A 23,190-nucleotide genomic window follows, 5' to 3' on the forward strand; every position below is an offset into this window, starting at 1 on the left:
GGACTTTCAAATGTGTGTGTGTGTAATTACTTGTTTATAACTTCTATTTCACCAGCAGATCTTGCCTTGTATGTTAAAAAGGGCTGAGATTGTTTTTGAATATTAAAAATCATAATTCAGATTTTGTTTTAGGAAGATGGAGAAAATGTTCTGCTAGGTCTAACTGACACTGATATTCATATAAAATTATATTACCTGTACAATTTTAACTAATCTGTAACAATGCATACTTCACCAGTAATTACACTGTTATTACATGGAGTGGTAATGTGCACACAGTTATTATCTCAAAGCTAATCCCCTCATAGACTCCCTGTGTATCAAATTTACCAAATTACCATACTATTGGTAAATCTGATACTGTGCGTTTGGATAGTAAATAAAATGGCTATTCAGAGTACTATTCAGGCTACTCATCTTTTCCAGGGATTTTCCAGTATCTAGATTTAGATTAAAACTAACCCTTAGCCCTGAGAACCCTGACAGCCATTGTGTCATATCATCCCAGAGTAACAGAGGAGTTAGCAAAAATAGCTCATGTTGCCACACTTTTGTGCAGGACTACTTTTCCTTAAAGCAATAGCTCAGCCAAATAACACTGTGGCACAGTTTTCTAAATTCACCATATCAGCCAATACAAGTTTGGATGTCTACAGTTTCCTGTCTGGGATACATTCAGGCTTCAATCTTGACCGTTTTGGAGCATGTTTTGAGTATGCTGACCATTTGTCCTGGAGATTTGATATTGTAAATTGGAATTTAAGCCTGATTTTGAGATGCTACAATGCACTCGCTTCTATTCATAATGAAAAGTGTAAATGCACAATTAGCTTGGGCATGGGCATAGCTAAACGTCATCCTGCAACCAGCCAGCAGAGGCACTAGACTTGTGGTGGCTTTTAATGCTTGTATACAGTCACTGGGTCAGATAATGTTTATAGATATGAAATACCAGTAATAGTGCTACTGGAATAGTGCTTTATGCACTAGAGACGCTCCGGTGAAGCTCATAAGCTTCAAGCTGTTCAGTCACGAACACACACAAACACACACACGCTCCAGTTCTCTTCTTCCTCATGGGGTTTAGCATTGAGCTAACATAACCTCCCATTGGTATTAAGCGAGACACTGCTGCAACTGCTTAGCAACAGAACAGGATGTGGCCCTTATTGCTTAAGGGAGCTAACCTGCCAATTATGGTTGCAAGTTTTGTGTTAGTTTTGTGCTGTTGGGACAATTTGTCTTTTAATAGGTATTAAATAAGCTTAACGAGTTAGTAAGACCATGTTGATTAACTTTTAATATGTACCATGCAATCCCATTATTTTGTATTGGTATTGACCATGCTCTACAGGTAATATCACCCAAATTACAACATTTGATTGAACATATATGCAGTTGCATTTCAGCATCTCCTACTATAGAGTTTTATTTCATTCAAATGTCAACAGGTAGTTTGCACTAACACTGATGCACCCTGAGCCTACAGGACAGCTTTCATTTCTTTGGAACTTGATCAAGGCTGCTTTTCCACCATCTGACTATCCTGCATTGCAAAGTTAGTCTCTTCCATCCACGTCCAGGGAGATTAGCTACAGTGCCATGGGTTGTTAACTTGTGGAATATGTTGCGCATCGAGGACAATGGAACACCAAGACAATTATTGTACTCAAGTCCTCAGACAGTTCTTCTGTCATGTTTAGTGAAGCACATACAGAGACACAATGCAAAGACTCAGGAGTAAACTTCTCTCCATTTTCTCTAGTTTCATGTGTGATTTTTATATTGCCTACACATGTCTCCTGCCACAGGTTTAGTTTAAATGAGAATCACATGCTTGGAGCTTGACTTTATTTGCCCACAATTAAAAAAAAAGCTGCTAATACTTTTGCTTGATCAGTTTTTGGGAATTGCATGAAATTATAAATTTTTTTCCAATACATTCCAATACATAGAAGGCTAATAAACATGTGTATAACAAAACATGTAATTGCAATGCTTTTTTTGGAAGAAATATTCTTCATTTTCTGAAGAAATCAGGCTTGCCAAGACTTTCGGCCATGACTGTATTAGTAGTAGTTTTATGTTGGGTATGTGTTCCTTAGCATTAGGCTAACATAACCTTCCATTGGTATAAAGTGAGGCACTGTATCTGCTTAGCAACAGAGCAGGATGGGGCCCTTATTGCTTCAGCAGGTTTAGCCTAGGGTTGCTAACCTGCCCAGGCCTCAAAAAGCCTCAAACAGCCCATTATTTAAAATATAGAAATATAAACTTGGAACTACTTGCGAGCTTTGCAATCCTTCAACCTTGAACTTGAACTTGTGTGAATGTGTGTGTGTGTGTTAGTGTGTGTGTGTGTGTGTGTGTGTGCTGGCACTGAGAGTTCCTGGTAAGGGGGAAAACACATTCCAATTCTGCCTTAGTCAGAAAAGTCACTTATATACACACACACACACTCACACTCACACACACACCGGTTGGTTGGTGTTACTGCGGCATGGTTTGGCTGCAGCTATAGTCCAGGGGGGAGGGCTCTCACTCACACACACACACTCTCTGTCTCTCTCTCTCTCTCTCTCTCTTACACACACACACTTCTCGACTTCTCGCGCTCTCCCTCACACACTGACTGAATTGCACTGCCTCCTCCTCGTTAGCTGTGTGTGTTACACTCCTGACAGGATTGCATGAGACAGGCACGTCCAAGGCTGGCTGTCCTGAGTGTGTGTATGTATGTATGTATGTGTGTGTGTGGGTGTGGGTGACGTGTCTCCTCCTGTCTCCCTGCCAACTGCGGACTTTTGACTTTCCTTTTTCCAGCATTTGGACTATTAGGTAAGAAGCTGCTGGTAACTCTTGTGGGCTGCATGCAATCAAACTTTTCCATGTAGAGTGTGCAAATGTATAAATAAATTGGTATGACTATATATCTGATACATGAATCCTGCAGGCAAATCTTTAATTTCTACTCTTTGATACATTGTATGTCTGTATTGTAGTTAACTTAACTGTTGTACTGTGCAGGATGTGTTATAGTGGCAATTAAAGGGGTCCAAGCGCCCCATGCAGAAATCTTATATGTTTGTGCTTCATTAATAAATAGTAAATAAGCCAGTAGTACAGCAGTAGTGCTTGCTGATGCACCTTAACAATTTTCAGCACATTGCTTCATGTGACTATAGACCATGCACTATGGTTATTATTTAATATATCAGCATTTGATTGTGTCTTTACAAAATATGAGCAATCTACATTTTGCTGTACTTTTGTCTATCATTTAGCTATCATTAAGTACTATTTAATCAATTTTAGATCTGTCTTTTATGAATTTATCTCTTATATTGTGTGTATGTGTAATATCCTAACAGTATTATACTATGTGCAAATTTTAGTAGTCTAAGGGCCAATGCAGGAACTTTGTAGTTTTGTGTTGTTGGGACATTCACTATTATTTTGGGTCCTTAGAAAGTTTATCCCCTGGTTTTGAATCAGTTCTGACCATGCATTACACATACATTATTATTAATTTTACAGTATTTAATGGTAGGTGCACAATGAAACGAAATTTGATGTACTATTATATAATTTATGTGTACAAAACTTGATTGATAAATAATGTGTTTAATACAAAGTGTGTAGAAGGTTATAAAAATATTATAGATACACTCTTAGATGTTTGTGTGGTGCAGTGGATAACACCACTGCCTGCCAGTGGGCTACCATGTGGGTTCAATTCCAGGTCTGATGACCGAATGCTGCGCTACACCAATAAGAGTCCCTTTTGTACTAGCTTTATACTTTGGGGATTTTTTTGTAGTTCTGTTTTGGCTACAATAGTGAGTATATTCACTGATGCATCTGTGAATGTTTATTGCATGGGTTTAAATCACACTTGACTGTGCACTAATTTTCATTCAATAAAAAATCTAAAAAATAATTTAATTATAACGCAACTATCATATAATCACTGTTTAATAAAAAACATGCATCTCCACATAAGGTACTTTGAAGGAGAGAGAAAGAGCCATCCTAACTTTCAATGGAAGTCAATGTAAATCACAGTATAAGGAACAGTTTGCCTGCTTAAATAATGAAGTAAGTGACATACATAATAGAATTGCACTTCCATTTTACATGACCTTTAAATGCAGGCACTGTAACATAGGTGACTGTAATTTTAGGTATGTATTTATTTAATTTAACTGTAATGCTCTCTATGAAGTTTTAACCTCTTAAACTGTGCTGTGTCGTAAACTGTGTTATGTGGATGCTACATGTCTGCTTCTCTGCATTATGATACCTAATATTTTTTTTAACTGTTAAACCTTTGGCCTTATATGGAGACACTGCCTGTGCCATTTAGTATTCACATGACAGCATTGCACTCAATTGATTAAATCCAAGATGGCAGCAATCCCAATCAAAAGTTTCTACAGCCAGTCCAGACAGAAACATGGAGAGGTAAAAAGTACATATAAGTACAGTATACATGCTTATGATTAGCTAAATATACTGTGTATCACATTGTTTCCTATTTTTATTAACGTGGACTATAGTTATTTTATTTTTAGTACATTTTAAACCTGTATCTTAGTTTACAGCTTATATGTTGTGTATGATGTTGTATAAATGTATTATAAGTACAACCTCAGGGGTCCAAGCACAAAATTATTAAGTTTTGGTATGTTGGGACTTTTCTTATTATTAAATTAAACTTTTATTTTGGCTTTGTGAGTGGGTTTGTATCCATACTGTCCATCCACTTAAGTTATCGTTTTTAAAATTACAGCATGTAATGCTATAGACCATTGCACTTACAGTACACTAAATACAGTATTAGCTATCAGTCCAATCAGGCCTACTGTAATATACCCTGTTTCTGTAGTAGATGGATGTAAAGCCCTGCAGAGAAATGGCAGGTGTTTAAGGGTTTGATATAATGCCTGGTTGCGTAACAAGGAGCAATCGATATATTAGCTCTGCTGAGCACGTCCTGCTTTTGACTGTGTGCCAGAGCCTCCATGACGCTACTGGAGGAATCTATTGAACATTCTGTGTGTGTTTACTTACTCTCGCACGTCACCACAGCAGCGGTACTGCGATAGATGCCATATGTGCACAGACCCTCCACACACACTCACACACACACACACACACTCATACACACTTATGCTGATTTGTCGTTTCCCAAGGACAGTTAGAACTGCTTGCTCATGTCTCAGCACACTGCTCTTAGCTCTTAGAGAGTGTTACCTACAAGAAAAAAAAAGCTATAGGGGCTTGAATCTGTGTATTATGGTCTCCACCCTAACCCCGCCTGATCCAGCAGCTGTTTATAACAGTACATCCACCTGCCTAATACTGTATAGGTTTCCTTTTTGGACCAACATTAGCAAAAAAGTCCTGTAAAAGTTGTGAATTGGGCCATGGTCCATGAGCATCTGTGAACTGAACACTGCTTTCTGGGAACACCCCACAAGGCCTGCCTAATGTTTTTGAGAAGTTCTGGCATCTAAAAATATTTATACATAGGATGCCAGTTAGTGAAATGTTTACCCTGCTAGAGCTGCCCTAGTCAACCGTAAGTTCCATTAAAATGAAATGGACGATTCTGTCGCAGCATAACCACACTCTTGTGCACAAACTGAAGTGTATAAATTCGTTTTTTGACAAGATTAGCGTGCAGAAACACTTTTGGACTACACAACAGACAGAACCCCGACCTCGCCCCCTATTGAACACCTTAGCAATTAATTTTTTACCGGTACCTATTTTATATACTCTAGATGTAGTGTTAGTCAGGTGTCCATATACATGTAGTGTAATGTACACTGACATGCCATAAGGCATCATGATACACATGATAACAGTGGATAAATAGATCATGAAATGTTACATCAGAGGACGGCTTGGGATTGCTCACCTCTGTGTAAGTTATGAGGTGTTATCTGGAGAGTAGAGTGGCAAGTCAAAAAGGACGCAGTCATTGTTTTCTCCTGTCCCTTTAAGAGGACTGCTGGAGGTTTCTGGTAGCACAGTGGTGCTAGAAAGCTGCTAGACTGTGTGTGGTGGGATTAGACTGATATGGCTAAGAAATGCATTTCTGGGATTATATATTTGGAGGCCTGTCTCGCTGCGCTGTGGCATCACCCCGGCAGAAAATGACTAAGCAGATTGTCCATCTCTATGGCAACAGCTCGGGTCTGGGCAGAGGAATGGCAGGAGTGGTGGGTATTCTCTGGATAAGAACATTGTTACAGACAAAACTATTCGAAAGCATTTGAGTGTGTTATTTTTAGGAATGGGCAATATATACCGTAACTGAGCTTTACCAATGAATAAGATTATAGATGGATGTATGGATGGATGGACAGATCAATATGTCATTGATTCCAATGGAAATTTAGGAAACCCAATGAAACTGCATAGAAACCATTTGTATATTTTAAAATAAATCAGGTATTATGGATGTGCTTATTATACTGTTATTACATTTTTATTATTTTGTTTTTAAAATATTGACAAAGTTTCAACTCCAGATTGTCTGATTGTGATCTGATTGTGCCTGATTGTACAGTATATAAAGCTTTTGAGTAAATGGCAATATTATTCATACAGTAAAATACACACAGAGGGATCTATTTTAAGCGTTAATTTATTTTATTGTTGATGTTTATGGCTTACAGCCAATGAAATGAAGTGTCTCAGAAAATTAAAATATTATATTAGACCAATTGGTACTTTTGGCAGCGTGGGCATTGTGCCAAATCCTGCTAGAAAATGAAATCTGCATCTCCATAAAAGTTGTCAGCAGAGGGAAGCATGAAGTTCTGTAAGATTTTCTGGAAAAACACTGTATAATTATGGAGGTCACATTTTGAACTAAATTACTGTATTGACATTTTGGCATCAGTCATCACAAGATTTTTCATTTATCCAGATATTATGGTTAAAACTGGATAAAACCAGTAAAAAATACCTCATAAAAATTAGGCGAACCCTACTTTCTGTCGTTCTATATGATGGAGATGCTTTTTCTGTTCGATTGCTAAGAGGTGCAGTGGTTTGATATGTTGGCATAGGAATGCGAGGCTGCATGCCATTTCGTAGTCTGTGCCCTCGAGGGAAGCATTCTTCAGTCTGTACTGGATTCCACCCAGTGCTTAGCAGCAAAGAACATTAAGTTAAATAGTGCTCTTGCTTTCGGCTTTCCTGACTCAACAATGGCAACAAAGGTAGCTGAGCTGCTGATCCTCTGCAGTTAAGATAATTACGTTAAGCCTGCTATTGTGAAAAATGATGGGATTTCGGTGCTGAGCTCCAGCTTTTACTTCGCTTTAAAGTAAAAACAAGAGCATTGAATGTAATTGAAAATATTCTTCCAAAAAATGACAGAAAGTAGTTTTGGTGTTCAACCGAATAAGTTGAAAGACCAAATAATTAATATTAATATATTAAAGAGTCAATGATGGAACAGAGGATATTTTTAAATCTCACTGGCAGAGCCACCAGAGAACCTGAGGGAGAGAGCTCACACAAAGTGCTGAAAAACGACAGGTTTAAGTTCATTTTTAAGCTCTACTCACTTAATATAATTTCACTACCTATTCACAGCTGAAAGATACAAGTTGTACAGGGCTAGGATAGTAGCTAACATTGGCTGAGCTAACTTACTTAACTCCTTAGCTTCAGGTCTTGCTGCTTTTATCTGTGTAATTTTTACTCAGATTTGACTTCAGTAGCACTGCTGTATGAATGTATTTATGTATGTATGTATGTATGTATGTATGACTGAAATAGCACTGCTGAAGTAAATTCGTGATTAGAATAGCACTGCTGAAGTAAATGTATTGTGATTTTTCTGGTTTGTCTGCTGGGATATTTAAAGGATATTTGGTATGTAGCCTTTGGCCAAATGGTCATTTTGTTCGGGTTTTGGTTTCAGCCAAAAATATTCCTTTCGGTGGATGTTCATGCTAGTTTTTGACAATGTATGCTAATAAACATGGGCAGTGCATGATCATGTTTGGTAGATTCTACCTTCTCTAACCTGTTAGCTACATTTGTCGTCTCATAATTAAGATGCAAAGTTTTGGCAGTGAGTCTCCATACTTATCGGTAATGATTTCAGAGTCTAGAAGCTTCCGTCTGTGTGCTGGAACAGGTGTGTTTACAAACACTGCTGCAACCGGGACATAAAGTGCACTTGTTTCCCCGAGGGATGGCTGCTATTTAGGTTAATGTGGAAAAAAAAAAAAACTTGCAGGGAAAAGGGTTCAGAAAACTTGAGCAAAAAAAAAAGAAAGGGAAAAGCTGGGGTTGCCTTAAAAATGCCTCAAATCTGCATCGACTTTGTCGGTTTGTGAATGGAATTATTGTCCCTTTTTCCATTTCACAATGACACTGTGTTACGCAAGAGGAGCTGTCTCTAAGGAGACTGGAGTTAAGTGGGAGGGAAAGATAGAGAGCGAGAGAGTACAGAGAAGACAGGATGAGAAAGATAGTTGCACCAAGAATGCTACCCAGAAGAAACATATAAAGGTTGCCAGAAACAATAAAGGATTGAAAATTTAGACTGATTTGGGCAATATTTTTGAGCTACACTCACAGAAGCATGCCCGAGTTGTAGAGGTTCCTAATGGTGTCCAGTGAAAATACAAATCCTCTACATACTTGGTTAAAATGACCTGCTGCCATTCTATGTCACTCTATGACAATTTGGTACCAAACCATTGTTAGTATTTGAGGCATTGGTCTGAATGAATGCAGTCCTGCAGCAACAGAATGAGTCATGTCCGCAATCATGACTGTTGGGTCAGTCTATAAAGAACCTTTTTAAAGGTCTAAAAGAATTTGAAATTACCTCACACTCACAAATCATTGTTAAAAATGGTTTCCATATGAAACCAAAAATGGATAAGAAGTCAAGTCAGGATACTAGGAAGTCTACAATGTGGTTTTTGAGAGAACCAGTACTACGTCCCTCATGGATTTCCTTATAAGCCCTTTCAGATATTCACATTCAAGTGCTGCCAATCTCACACCATTTCTGGAACATTCCATCCTAAGGTGTGGAAATAAGTTGATAATAAACAAACTGGATAAAATGTGCTGAATTTCCTCCAAAGTGCCCTGGCTGATAACTGATGAAAGGGCACTTAATATGTGGTTTATGTCTAAAGGTGCCCTAAATGAGTGGTTTCAGCTGCTTTAAGCCTCACTCATTATTGTTATGTGCATTACAGTGTGGATAAGCTATGAAGAAATGCTTCACCAGTAGAGCAGTTGAAACATGTTCCGGAATGATGCAGATCCACCAAACACCTTTGACATGAGTTGAATACCCTAAGGATGATACTACTAAATCGTTTTGGGATGAGTGATGCACTCCATTGATTTCTTATTTTGCATTAATTTCACATATTTGGCTTGATGACAGTCCACCAATTACCCCTGAAGTGATTTATCTGGAATTAGTTGGCCTTAAAAAGCTTCATAGAGCATTTTTGCAATGTGTTGGAATGATTTACACTGAACATCTTTGGGTTAACAACAAGAGTCAAGAACACTACTCTGAAAACATGTTAGATATGCTGGTGCTCTGACTTTCCACAGTCATGAAGCTCCAATGAACATTTTAGGGATGCTTTGAACTCCTTTGGCATAAGTTGTAAGAGTGATGACGCTCATCTGAATACCTTTGGGGCAGGTTTTTACATTTAAGATGACTTAAACAGCTTTGGGATGGTTTACAGCATTAAATCAAAAGGCAAATATGAATAAACATTATACACATATAGAATAAGTTAAACACATTTGAGATGGGTAAGAATGAAGACTATTCACTCTAGGATGAATAGGATGAAGACTAACACCTCTGGGATGAGTTGAATATCATTGGGATGGTCTGAAGTGGTGACTATCCACTAAATACCTCTGGGATAGGCTAAACACTTTCAAGGGGGCTGGAGTGATGAATATCTACTATTCACCTCTAGGATTATAATCATCTTTTTGGTGACCTGGAGAGATGAGTTGGAGATTCTGGAATGCATTGAACACCTTTGGGTTGCCTGGAGTGATGTCTATCTACTGGGATGAGTTGAACACCTTTGGGGTCAGCCTAAGTGATGAATATCCACTAAAAACCTCTGGGGTAAGATGAAAACCTTTGGAATGAGTTGAACACTTTTGGAATGAGATGAACACTTTTGGAATGAGATGAACACTTTTGTAATTAGTTGAACACCTTTGCGAAGAGTTGAGCACCTTTTGAAATGGCTGGAGTAATGAATATCTACTAAACAAAGTTGGAATGAGTTGAGCACCATTGGGATGGTGTGGAACGGTGACTTTCCACTAAACACCTCTGGGATGGGTTGGACAGCTCTGGGATGAATTGAAGACCTTTGGGACAGTATAAAGTTGTGTCTATCCACTAAACAACTCTGGGATGAGTTGGACAGCTCTGGGATGAGTTGAACACCTCTGGGATGGTCTGGAGTTGTGACTATCTACTTAACACCTCTGGGATGAGTTGGACAGCTCTGGGATGAGATGGACAGCTCTGGTATGAGAACACTTTTGGGATAAGTTGAAAACCGGATGGTCTGGAGTGGTGACTATCGACTGAGCACCTTTGGGATGAGTTGGACAGCTCTGGGATAAGTTGACCACCTTTGGGATGGTCTGTACTGGTGACTATCCACTAAACACCTTTGGGATGAGTTGGACGGCTGTGGGATTGGTTGGAGAGATGATAATAAACTTAACACCTCTTGGAGAAGTTGAATGCCTTTGGGATAGGTTGGGGCTATACCTTTAGGATGAGTTGGACACCACTGGGATGAGTTGAACACTTTTGAGATAAGTTGAACACCTCTGGGATGGGTTGAAATAATGACTCTGGGACAAGTTGAACACCTTTGGGATTAATTAGACGCCTTTGGGATGAGCTGGATTAATAAAGCTTTACTGAACAACTGTGAGAATAAGCTTGTTTATCTGCATCATTTAAACCCTACAAAGCACATAGAAAATGCAAATAGCACACAATTATCATACTCACATCTGCTGCAGAGTGTTTTCTTGTATTGGTCTTGGACTGCTATCACATTATCCTTTGATTTGCTTATCCAGAAGGGCGAAACTCTAAAAGCCCAGTAAGAGGTCAGGATTGTTTCTTATTTGAGTCCATCTGAGAACTGTGCCCTGTTGTGACCTCTTTACTAGGTTTGCGTCACTGGTCGCCTTCAGCCCCCGGCAACAGAGGGCTTTTAGATCTGGAACTTTCTATCTCTCTCTATCTCTCTCTATATCTCTCACTCTTAAAGTGACAGTTTTGGCAAAAAATTATATCCCTTTGACCCAAATGTAGTAGAGAACACCATTAATATATAGTTAATAATATAGTTTTCATTTTCAACTAAAATGTAACATCTGTGTAACAGTAGAGTCCAACATTCTATCATCATTAGACGTTAATATTTATTTCATAAATTGTGGTGTCACATAACCATAACTAACGTTGAAACTTGACATTAACCATCATTATCAACTACAGCTCTGGAAATAAAATAAGAGAACACTTAAAAATTAATATTAACACTCAAAAATTTCTTTGATTTTACCAAATTTACCAAGCTGAACTGCTTGATTTTTTGCACCATGAGTAAAGGTATAAAGTTATCCAAAAGCAGTGTGTAAGACTGGTGGAGGAGAACATGCCAAGATTAAACCAGGGTTATTCCAGCAAATATTGATTTCTGAACTCATAAAACTTTATGAATATGAATTTGTTTTCTTTGCATTATTTGAGGTCTGAAAGCTCTGATCTTTTTTTTTGTTATTACGGCCATTTCTCATTTTCTGTAAATAAATGCTCTAAATGAGAATATTTTATCTGGGATTTGGGAGAAATGTTGTCTGTAGTTTATAGAATAAAACAACAATGTTAATTTTACTCATAAACCTATAAATAGCAAAATCAGAGAAACTGATTCTGCTGATATTTTAAGTAAATATACTGTTATATAATACATTCTCAAAGCCGTCTTTGCTGGTTTCTCGATGCACCCAAACCATGTCAGAAGTCAAAGTTTAATCTGGGGTTGGAGATTGATCACCGCGTTTAAATGACATCTCAGCTGGCAGATTATCTTCACTCGAGTGGCGTAAGGCTATGGAGTGAGATAGAGTGAGCTGTACTGTGCGTGTAGAGAGCAAGGGGTTATGGGACACGCAGCGCACCCTGCATCGCTCCACTGCACACGTGTCGCTCCGGATAATCTCTGATCCGCACTCACACACTGACAGAGAGCTCCACACACTGATCTCCAACTTTCAGCTCTCGATTTCAGTGCATTTTTAACTTCAAGCAGTGTAAATACACTCACAGCAAGCTTCAGACGTCACTTTGACGTCAGGAAGACCATGGTCTCTAATGTTACACAGAATTACATTTTAGTTGAAAATAAAATTTGGCTTGATGTCAAGTTTCAATGTTAGATGGATGTTGAATTTTGGTATGTGACACCACAATTTTAAATTATTATAATATTAGTGCAAAATGTTATAATTTGTGTATTAATAACAGCATTATACAGCATCATAACTCATGAGCTGCTGTGGCTTGGTAGGTACAAGTGCATTCATAGTGTTTGAGGTGTAAAGGTAATGCTGCTTTTGCTAAAAGTAGCCTATATTATTTTTTTTTAGCTAATTTAGCTTCATAGCTAAGGGAAAAAATGTTTAAATCGGATTTTTAATAAAACTATTCCTGTAAGAGATACAGTAAATGCTAGCAGTTTCTCACAACCTCTCTGCCTTAGTGAATTAGCATCTCGTTGTTTTAGCGTCTCACTGTGTGACAGCCTGGCTCTCTCTTTGTCTCCTAAGCTCAGTATCTCACTGTCTGTCCGGCTCGTTGCCTTTTTTTGCTTTCGTTTCTCCTCGTCTTTTTGGTTTATTTGATTTAGGAAACTCCTCACCTGAAGCGCATTAATCTGCAGGATAGCTCTGTGCTTTTTTTTTACTAATATGTAAATAGATTGACTGTCAAATTGTGATGTCAAGTTGACAGGAACTTATTCTAGTTTTCCTCTTCATATTTTTATCTAAATTTATACATTAACATTATGATTTTATTAGGCTTTCATGTTTGTCTAACAGTCCTGTAAATTGTACATACAGTTCAACAAACATTTACACCATATATTTTACCACCACAATGATATGGTCTGCCATCACATCTACAACCAAAATAAAGTTAAACCTAGTTTTTAACCGTTTTTTTTTTTTTTTTTTTTTTTGGACATCTGTAGTTTGATTTTTAGTTGGAGAAAATTGAATAAAATAAAAAATAATATTTTTTTCAAAAAAATAAAAATAATACCTTTTTTTAGGCAACAGCTCCCAGCACTAGATGGGAGTTTATTTTAGCCTGAATTACCAGCTTTTCGCCATCTTGGCCATCAACGACCACCTCAGACCACCTAATACGAGAGTGCTAATTACTACAGAGTATTTTATTCCAATTAGCTGATAGTGTGATTTTCCACTGAGCGCTCCGATTGATCTGGAACTGGAAACTAGCCCTTAGGCTCCTCGCTTTAGATCATTGGAAGGGCCAGTCACTCTGTGGGAGGTGAGGTGCTGGCTGTGTGTGGTGGACTGGGACAGACTAAACAAAGGCAGGTCATTAGCAGGACAGCAGAGAGTAGCGTAGAGAGTGAGAGTTGTGGTGAACTGGTTGGGGTGACCCTACTACACAGTAAACATGGCATAGTTTCATAACTTTGAGCCATCTGAGACAACAAGGCTTGACTCTGTTGTGGCTATTTTGGATATAGTGGCACTTCTGAAGAGAGACGGTTAACATTTACACTTATGTTGTGTTGGGGTGTTGTTGGGAAACTGGAGAATACTGTTTGTACCACTATACAACCAATGAAGTGGTATTTACAAAGTGTGAAATCATGATTCTAAATTAGATTTAGTTTATAGACTTATTCTTATAGACTTATAGTTTATTTAGACTTATTCCATGACTTTATCCAATTTTTCTTCCAGTATCACTAGTGCCCCAACTACCAAAAGAGTAAAGACTAACAAAACTGTGTCCCAATCCTAGTAGCCAGTGGAGGAAAGCGACAGATCCCCAGCTCTGATCCATCAGCTAACAGACGCCTGTGCTGACCAACATTACACTAGGAGTGATGTGGGGAGAGCACGCCATCTTACCCACCCAGAGAGAGCAAAGACAATTGTGCTTTCTCAGGCTCTGGCTGCTGATTGCAATCAGCATTTTTTTGTTTTGTATTTAAACCACCATGATCTCCCCCCCCCCCCCCCCCCCATGTTTAGGGCTGCAATGATTAGTCAACATAATCGACAGTGAGGATTATAAGGATTACAAAAAAATGTTATCTTGAATTTGAGTTGTCTTCCCATTTTTTCCCCAATTTACACAGCCAATTACCTAACCCTTTCATTAGGACTCCCCCCTATCAGTGATGCCCCAACACCAGGAGAGTAAAGACTAGCACATGCCTCCTCAAAAGGCATGAACTAATTCTCTTAATTAATCATGGGTGTGTTTTTGGGGCATAATGTTAAAAAAGGAATCAGTGTGTCACCTGTCACTTTACCTTTAAAAGCCAGGTGAGCTCTGACTTTGGCACGCTCGTATCTTAACAGTGCGATGCTTTGTGCATCTCACAAGAGGATACTGATTTGGGACTTTATGCAGTGAATGTACTAAACTATTTGGACAAAAGCTCTTATACTTTTTATCTACATTTAGCTACTTGGACATTTACTTGGACATTTAGCTACTTGGCCTTGTAGCTACTGTGCAAAACTAAAGAAGCTAACTTCAGATGCTTAACTACATTTGTAGAAGGCTAAGAGGGTGGTGGGAGTCGTGCAAAATAGGTTTTTCCTGACCTTTACCAGGTCTATTCTTCTCTGTGTGCTGTGTGCTGTTTCAGCGCTACTGTAAATGCTGCTTCTTTGTTTGAAGACCAGATTTTTTTGCGAGAATAGTCTAGCCATTTGGTCAAAACAGTCGTCCTGAGTGTTTTCTCCTGAAAACACAAGGCTTCATTGTCTTCAGTGTCATCCCACAATGTCTTTTGTGAGCGAGTAAGACAGAGAAACGCTGTCCTGAATATGAAAATAAGACCACAGCTCCTTTTAATAGCTTCTTTCTGACCCACATTAGTGAGAGCCGTTTGACAGACGAGTGTGATGGAGCTCAGCCAGCCTTTCCTGGGTGTGTAAAGAGTAAGTAACCTGTTCATGTCAGGGTTTTACTGGTGTGTTTGTTAGAGTGTGTAAGAATTTGTACTGCATATTTAAAGGCTCCATTCAATTTCTTAACAGATCAGGTCCAAAACACAGGAGTCTGAGGAGAAAAACACTTGTGGTTCACAAATCTGAGGAAAGAATGACTCATTTGGTGTAATTATAAGAGCACAACTATGATGCAATTTGGATCGGGAATGTTCTGTTCCTGTCAGTGGTTAACCCATTCAGTGTGCTGTTCTTGTTCTTGGTTTGATTTGCCAGCCTGTGGCCAGCAGAGGGCAGTAGTTTAACTCTTTTGCCACTATTGCTCTAAAATCTTGCTTTTTTATTTATATCATTTGACATATTTAAAATAAGTCTTAAAATAAGTATTTTTGCATTGACTTTCAGATGGACTAGAAATACAAGGTTTTTGCATGGTCTTTTTTTGTAGTATTTATTCTTATGCACCATTTGAGGTCTAAAAGCTCTGCAATTTTTTTGTTATTTCAGCCTTTTATCATTTTCTGCAAATAAATGCTCTGAATAAGAATATTTTTATTTGGAATTTGTGAGAAATGTTGTCTGTAGTTTATAGAATATATGGTTAATAAGTGCTTGATATTGGCCTCCTATCTTGCTTTATGATGTTTGTGATGAGTTTAGTGTTAATATGTTTTTTTCTTCTTTCACTAGGTGAGACTTATGAATCACAAGGAGTGACACTATGGACTTCAGTCTGGTGCTCAGACACTACAAACCCAAAAATTTCCCTTCAGCTGGGTGACACCTCTTCTCGAGCCTTCCTGTTGGCCCCAAGTGAATCATATAGTGACCAGTTGAAGCTATGGGCCATGTGGCAGAGCTGATTGGCTAAATTCTGTCTGGATTTACTGGTTTGTGATTGGAGATATGAGTGAAATTCAGCCATCTGCGGATTCCATGAAACCCCCAGATGGGGTTCACCATACCATGCGACTGCCATTACACAGTGGGGCTACAGAGGGCAGTGCTTATGCCGAATCTTCGTCATCATCCTCAGCGTCACCAGACTCCATGCGCAGCCTTAGTAGCCTTAGTGGAGGACGAACGGACAGCCCACTGGACCTGGACATGCCTGATGGGATTATGGGAAGGAAGGTCACCACAGGTGAGGACGACTCTGGGATTCAAAGCCCAGACTGTAGACCCGAAAACGATAATGACAACTCAACGTCCATCTACTTAGATGCGGATGAGCAAGGGTGGTGTGAAATTCATGATGACCAGGATAACGTCACTCTGGTTCTGACCCACAAACAAGGACTGAACAATGGCTGCAGTGATGTCAATAGCAATGGTAACCACGGAAGGCGGAGTTCAGATGACTCTTCTGCAACAGAAGCATTGCTGTGCTGTTCTGGGAATGAGGAGGAGGATGATGAAGACGAAGAGGAAGACTCTTTCCTGTCTCTAACTTCCGTTGATGTGGTGATGAAGTGCCAGAATGAACCTGAGGAGGATGAGATTCAGAGCTCAACACGAAAGCTCAATGTGAACTCTGTCTACAAGCTTCAAAATGAATCTCTTCAGGATGAAGATAAGTGGGGCCAGATGGAGAGCTCCTGGAGGCCTGACCTAGACAATATGAATTGGCTCCATCAGAAACCTCTTCAGGAGTCAATAGTGAGTCGCACTGAGAAGAGCCAGTTGCAGAGCTCAACCAGAAGGTTCAGTGTGGGTCATGTGAGTGAGCTCTATAAGGAAGCTCCTCGGGACTCAGTAAAACTTCATACTGAAGATAGGCAATTGCAAAGCTCAACCAAATGGTTCAGTGTGGATCATATTAGCAAGCTCCATCAGGTAGCTCTTGAAGACGCAATGAAGCTTCACACTGAAAATAGGCAATTGCAGAGTTCAACCAAAATTCCTAGTGTGGTCCAAGTGAGAACAATCCAACAGGAGGCTCCTCTGGAGTTTCCTAGTAGGTCTGACATAACCTCTGTGACTGAACTTAATCAGGAGGCTCTTCCGGAATCAGTTGAGCTTCACCCAGACCTGGGACAGATGCAGAGCTCAATCAGGGGGTCTACTGTGAATGCTGTGGATGATCCTCAGGAATCAGTAGAACCGCAGCCTGAGGACGATGAGATACCGAACTTAGCCAGGGCAATTAATATGGACTCTGTAAAGGAGCTTCAGGAATCAGTGGAACTTTACAACGAAGAGGACCAGATCCAAAACTCATCCAGGACCACCAATATGGACACTGCAAATAAGCTTCAAGAATTGGTGGAACTACACACTGAGGAGGACCAGCTGCAGAGCTCATCCAAGAGGCTGGATGTAGGTCCTGTAAGTGAGCTTATGGTCTTTGAAGAGCCTCAAGTTGAGACAAGTTTATCTCAACCACTTTCAGAAGGGGTAACTTCCATACCCCTCCAGGAAGCACAAAACACACATGTCTCTTCTGCCACCATCACAGATACCACATGCTGTGTCCAAGTAACACCTGCCTTGCAGAACACCAAAGATTGCACAGGTCAAAGTCTTACTAGACCTGCCACGAAACCACTAACGTCCAAATCCACCAAACCAGAACTGAAACGCTTTCCTAGACCTGACCTGAAGAATGTCAAAGCCAAGATCATTTCGAGAACTTCCTCTGTCCCAAGACCAGCTAGTTCCAGTCAATCAGGTGCAGGCACTGAGAAGAAGCCTTTGCCTACTAGAGGCAGAGTGGCCAACAAGAAAGAGCAAGACAAAGAGGAGGAAACAAGAGTCACCAAGAAGAGCAGGTCATCCTCAAGACAGGCAAGAGCGGCGATACCTGCAACTGTTTCAGACCCCAACCCTAGAGCCATACCCCCTCAGACAGAGAAAAGACCACCCCCAAATACCACCCCAGAGGTGGTTGTCAACCGAGACCAGGAGGAGAGCAGCAGTGCAGAGGTCATGGAGGTAGTGAAGGAAGAGGCAGAGTATCCCAAAGAGGAGGTCACTCTAGTGGAACAGTCTGGAGAGATTCCTGATGACTCAGACCAGGTGAGTGACCTTTTCTTTCAAAATAAAGAATCACTTGTATGACCTTTGGGTTTTTAGTACAATGGGCTTTTTCATGTTTGAGAAGAACCTTCCAATATAGGAATTTGAACTCTGAATTCCACCTATCTATTCATTTGTGCATTAAACAGACACAAACACAAGGGCAGTATTTGTAAATTGTGGTTCTGGAGGCACCTTGCCCTGCTGTAATACACCCTGTATATATATATATATTTTTTTTTTTAGAAAGTCTTTGAAAAGTTTAGTCTTCAGTCGGCATTAGTTAACTTTGACACCCATCATTTATGGCCTGTCATTTTCTATGGCAGTACCTGATTTGTAGACTTGATTTGATGGATGTTAATCAGCCATGCCAGTACATGCCTACATGTGACAACTTAAGCTTCCTTGAACACACCCACAAAGACAACCCTAGTGACCATACTTGTGCTGGCCTCCACCTTTAACCCATTAGTGCAGTTAACTCACACATACGCACAAGTGAACTGAGAGACAGTGAGCACTCATCTCCGGAGTGGTGGGGAGCCCTTGCTTCGGAGTCTACGGTGCCTCAAGAGTTAAGGGTCTTACTCTAGGGCCTAACAGTGGCAACTTAAAGAGCCTGGATTTCACACCCTCAACCTTGCTATCGATGGCCCAGTGCTATAAACCATGAATTTACTCGACTGGGTAGGTTTATACCTTATATAGCCTTCTACCAAATGCTTGCCATGGGTTAAGGTCACATCAGGCTCATAAGTCCTGTCACCTGTTCTGTTGGCGGCATTTACCTGTGGAGCTGAAACCACTAATAATATGGGTGTTCAAATACCTTTAAGCATTTACTGTTAAAGTATGTGCTGCATCTTTTTTCCTTTAGCGACAAAAAGACTTAAACAATGGCAAAAATTTCACTCATGCCTTAGTACCTGTTCATAGGAACTTGTTGCTCTTTTATCCACCGACACTTGAAAAGGAAGCCGGGGTTAAATTGCAACTTGATGTGTTTGTGTTTGAGTGTGTTTAGAATTGCTTCCACAAGTTGTCGTTAAACACCCTCCCGCCTGTCATTACAAGCCAAATGAAAGCGCTGGAAGGTAACACCAAGCCACAAAGTGTTTTAATCCCAGCCGATGCCAGTGGGCACAAACAATCTTCTGTGAGTCTGGCAGTTTGTTTGTCGTGAACTGTTTAGATCTTTATCACTGTGGTCAGTGATTACACCGGTTCTGTGTAAGCGTTCTCACATGAGCATGAACTCATCTTGCACCTCTGCTGACCCTCAGGGGTCTGGACAAGCCTGTTCCTCTACAGTCCTGTTGGATTTGGGTTAGCTGATCAGCTGATCACCTCAGGACGAGCGAGTTTAGTACCTAAATGTTTGCACCACCACAGAGTAGGAATTATTATCATGGGGGTTTATTCTCAGTGATCTCTCTCTCTCTCTTTCTGACCAATAGCCTTCTACCAAATGCCTGCAATGGGTTATGGTGACATCAGGTTAAAATCTCTCTCTTTCTCTCTCTCTCTCAATTCAATTCAAGGTGCTTTATTGGCATGACAAATAGTAATACATTTGTGTTGCCAATGCCTGAGTTAAAATAATAGTGAACTGTCTCAGAGTTTAACAATTTCTAGACTGTAGAAATAGAACAAAACATATATTTCTTTAAAAAAAATGCAAAACAATAGATTAACCAAAAGTGTGTGTGTGTTTCTGTGTATGTTGTGAGTGCATGTGTGTCTTTGTTTGTGTGTGTATATATATATAGTGTGTGTGTATAGTGTGTGCTAATGTGATATTTAGTGTGATATGTTCAACTAAATATCTAAATAACTAAATATGGATACTGTTTAAAGACAGTTTCTCTCTCTCTCTCTCTGACCTTCTCTCTCTTATTCTCTGTTTTTATTACTCTTTCTATCTTTCCCTCTTTCTGTTTTTCTTTAACTCTCTCTTCATGTGTGTATATTTCTTTCTCTCTCTTAAAAACAGAAGAAACAGTGTTCAACATGCTTAAGCAAAGCCTTTAAAGTCAGTGTGTGTGTGTGAGTGAGTGAGTGTGTGTGTGTGGGAAGGTGTAGCAGAAACCCAGAGGAAATGGCACCAAAACTTTTCCTCAACTTTTTTTTCGTTTTTTTTCCTTTTTCCTTTTCCCCTCCTCCTCTTCTACTCCTCCTCTCTCTCTCTCTCTCTCTCTCTCTCTCTCTTTCTCTGCTCAGTATTCCTCCTCTTCCACTCTGTGTGTGTGTGTGTGTGTGTGTGTTATGGCTAACAGCATGTTAACTCTGTACGGTCAGGATTTTTCCCCTCTCTGCTGGAATTCTCTTTCTAAACGTCCGGTTTTCCTGCAGAAGGGGTCCAGAGTGAAGCCCCCCAAATCTACGGGAGGGAATGTGTGTGTGCCCGCAGGGGTACGAGCTGCTGCGCCGGCCGGTGAGTTTTTTATTTTTTTATTACGCACTCATTTGGATACACACATACACACGCATGTTGTGTTCCACGTGTCCACACACACACACACACACACTCAGTACACACTCGTGTTCACTTTCAGACACCCAACTGAGTGTAAATGTGTGTGAGAGCTGAGAGTGTGTATGAGTGTGAGAAGTGTGAGTGAGTGTGACTTAACTGGGATCTGTAAGTGTGTGTGTGTGTGTGTGTGTGTGTGTGAGCCGAGTAGTGTGTGTGTGTGTGAGAGCAGCACATAATACATTACCCATAAAATATTTGTAATTGACCATTTCTAGCCACTCTTTATCCATTATAATGAACAGTCTGTTTGTGTTACTGTACCTTTAAGACTCTCTTCTGATTGGCTGAACTCTGTTGGGACGTTACTGTTACTCAGCATAGAGCACTGAGTGTAATAATAATATCCTGAAATAATATCCTAATAATATCCTGAAATAATCCATCCAATGCAGTTCCACTTCCAATTAGGTTATAGGTCTTGCAATGCATCTAAAGACAAGCTTGAGATGGCAGCAGTATATGGATGAGCATTGTCCTGTTGGAATAGTGCACCAAAATGTGCTTTCTGGTAGAGCTGCAATGATTAGTCGCTATAATCGACAGTGTTGATTCTTTTTAAATCGACTACTAATTTACTAATCAGCTAGCAGTTCAGCCCACATAACTTGTTTCAACACAGTAAACACGCAGGCTACAGCCTGATATACTCACCTCTGAACAGCGAAAGAGCTAGCGCTGCGGTTTGTGGCCAATGCTAATATTACTGATCCAGCCTTGGTGCTGGAGAAACTTCACTGAAACTCCTGTATAACTCTGTAATTCAGCGGAGTGGCTTTACTGCTCCTTACAACCTGACTGGTAGAATTCATACAACAGTAACACTGGATTATAAGGCGCACTGAACTTTTTGCATAATTAAAGGATTTTAAATGAGCCTTATAGTGAGAAAAATATGGTCTATATACACACAGAAAAAGGCAAAAGTCATGGAACAGCAGTATGTAGACTAATTGATTAGTAGATTAAGTGTTACCCCGGAAAATGGCTTGGGAACACCCCAAGTTTAATTGTGGACGTATAAAACACTCCACAATCCAGGAATACATTATGAAAGGCATTCCCAGAGTAGACAGTACAGTAGGTGGTAATGATCGTGACTGATGGCGTCTGGCTAAAATCAATCATTCATGAAGAAAGACAAGTGATTCTGGCAGAAATCACGTCCACATTCAATGCAGGAGGCCTTGAACACACTTTTTAAAGATCAGTGCAGTGGTCTTTAGCTTCTGTGGGATGTGGCAAAAGTCATGGGACACAATACTAGTTCTTATACTGCAGCTGACTTACAGCTCTGATTGGAGACCACGCAGCAGCATTTTGACCATGTTTAGGAAGTGAATCAGTTTATGAATCAGTATTCTAACACACACACACACTCACACACACACACACACACACACACACACACACACACACACACACACACACACACACACACACACACAAACACACACACATACACACACACAAAGGCTTGGGACGCGGGGGTCTGGACATATGGAACAAACCAGTGATTGTTAAAAAGGAATCTGACCTTTTTACAAAATTCAACTCAGCTTCATTCAGTGGAGAGGGAGGGGGGGGGGGGTGCAACACACAAAGGCCAATAAATGTAATCACACTCACACACACACACACACACCTTTTGGTCTTTTGGGTGGGAAAGGGATAGATATCCAGAAAGAGAGAAAAGAGAAAGATTACATAACTGAAGTGTTTGTAGCACTATTAACACCAGCTGCAGTATCTCTCTCTCTCTCTCTCTCTCTCTCTCTCTCTCTGTCACACACACACAAACAGACACACACACACACACACACACACTCCTTATTAAGTTACTTGGGTGTTGAGTCGAAACATGACTCTGTCAGTTTCCTACTTGCAGACAGTGACACGTGTGTGTGCGCCTATGGCATGTGCATGTACTTGCTTGCTGCTTATTTATACTGTATGTGTGTGTGTGTGTGTGTGTGTGTTGTGAGTGTGTACTGGAATGTCAAAGGCATTTTAAAATCACACCCTTGCATACACCAATCCCTCCGCAACTGACGTACTGATTATACTGTTCAAAACACACACACACACACACACACACACACACACACACACACACACACACACACACGCACAGCAAAGTATGGATAGATGATAGTTTGACTGATAAAAAATTTTAATTAAAAAATACTCACACACTATTTATGCCTTACACGTCTATTAGACCTGGTGTCATGCAAAATCAGCAAGAACTGCATAAGAATATTTGAGCTGCACGCGATAGATTATCACAGGACACCATTAGGAACCTCTACAACTCTGGAATGTTGTGTTAAACATGC

The 23,190-nt window shown here is 40.0% G+C and overlaps 1 protein-coding gene across 2 annotated transcripts in view; it reads left to right on the forward strand.

The window, feature by feature from the left end:
* The first annotated feature begins 2,554 nt into the window (after positions 1 to 2,554).
* Positions 2,555 to 23,190, forward strand: part of mtus1b (microtubule associated tumor suppressor 1b) — a 59,233-nt gene continuing 38,597 nt past the window's right edge. Inside the window, exons 1-3 of one of the 2 annotated variants that reach the window (XM_022662295.2) lie at positions 2,555 to 2,838; positions 15,988 to 18,315; positions 20,671 to 20,752. In XM_022662295.2, coding sequence (XP_022518016.2) covers positions 16,204 to 18,315; positions 20,671 to 20,752 — 2,194 coding nt within the window. In that variant the 5' untranslated portion in view covers positions 2,555 to 2,838; positions 15,988 to 16,203. The remainder of the gene's footprint in view (positions 2,839 to 15,987; positions 18,316 to 20,670; positions 20,753 to 23,190) is intronic. The other variant, XM_022662294.2, reaches the window with a different exon arrangement.

This window comes from Astyanax mexicanus, chromosome 25 (genome assembly GCF_023375975.1).
Source record: "Astyanax mexicanus isolate ESR-SI-001 chromosome 25, AstMex3_surface, whole genome shotgun sequence".
NCBI classification, from domain to species: Eukaryota; Metazoa; Chordata; class Actinopteri; order Characiformes; family Acestrorhamphidae; genus Astyanax; species Astyanax mexicanus.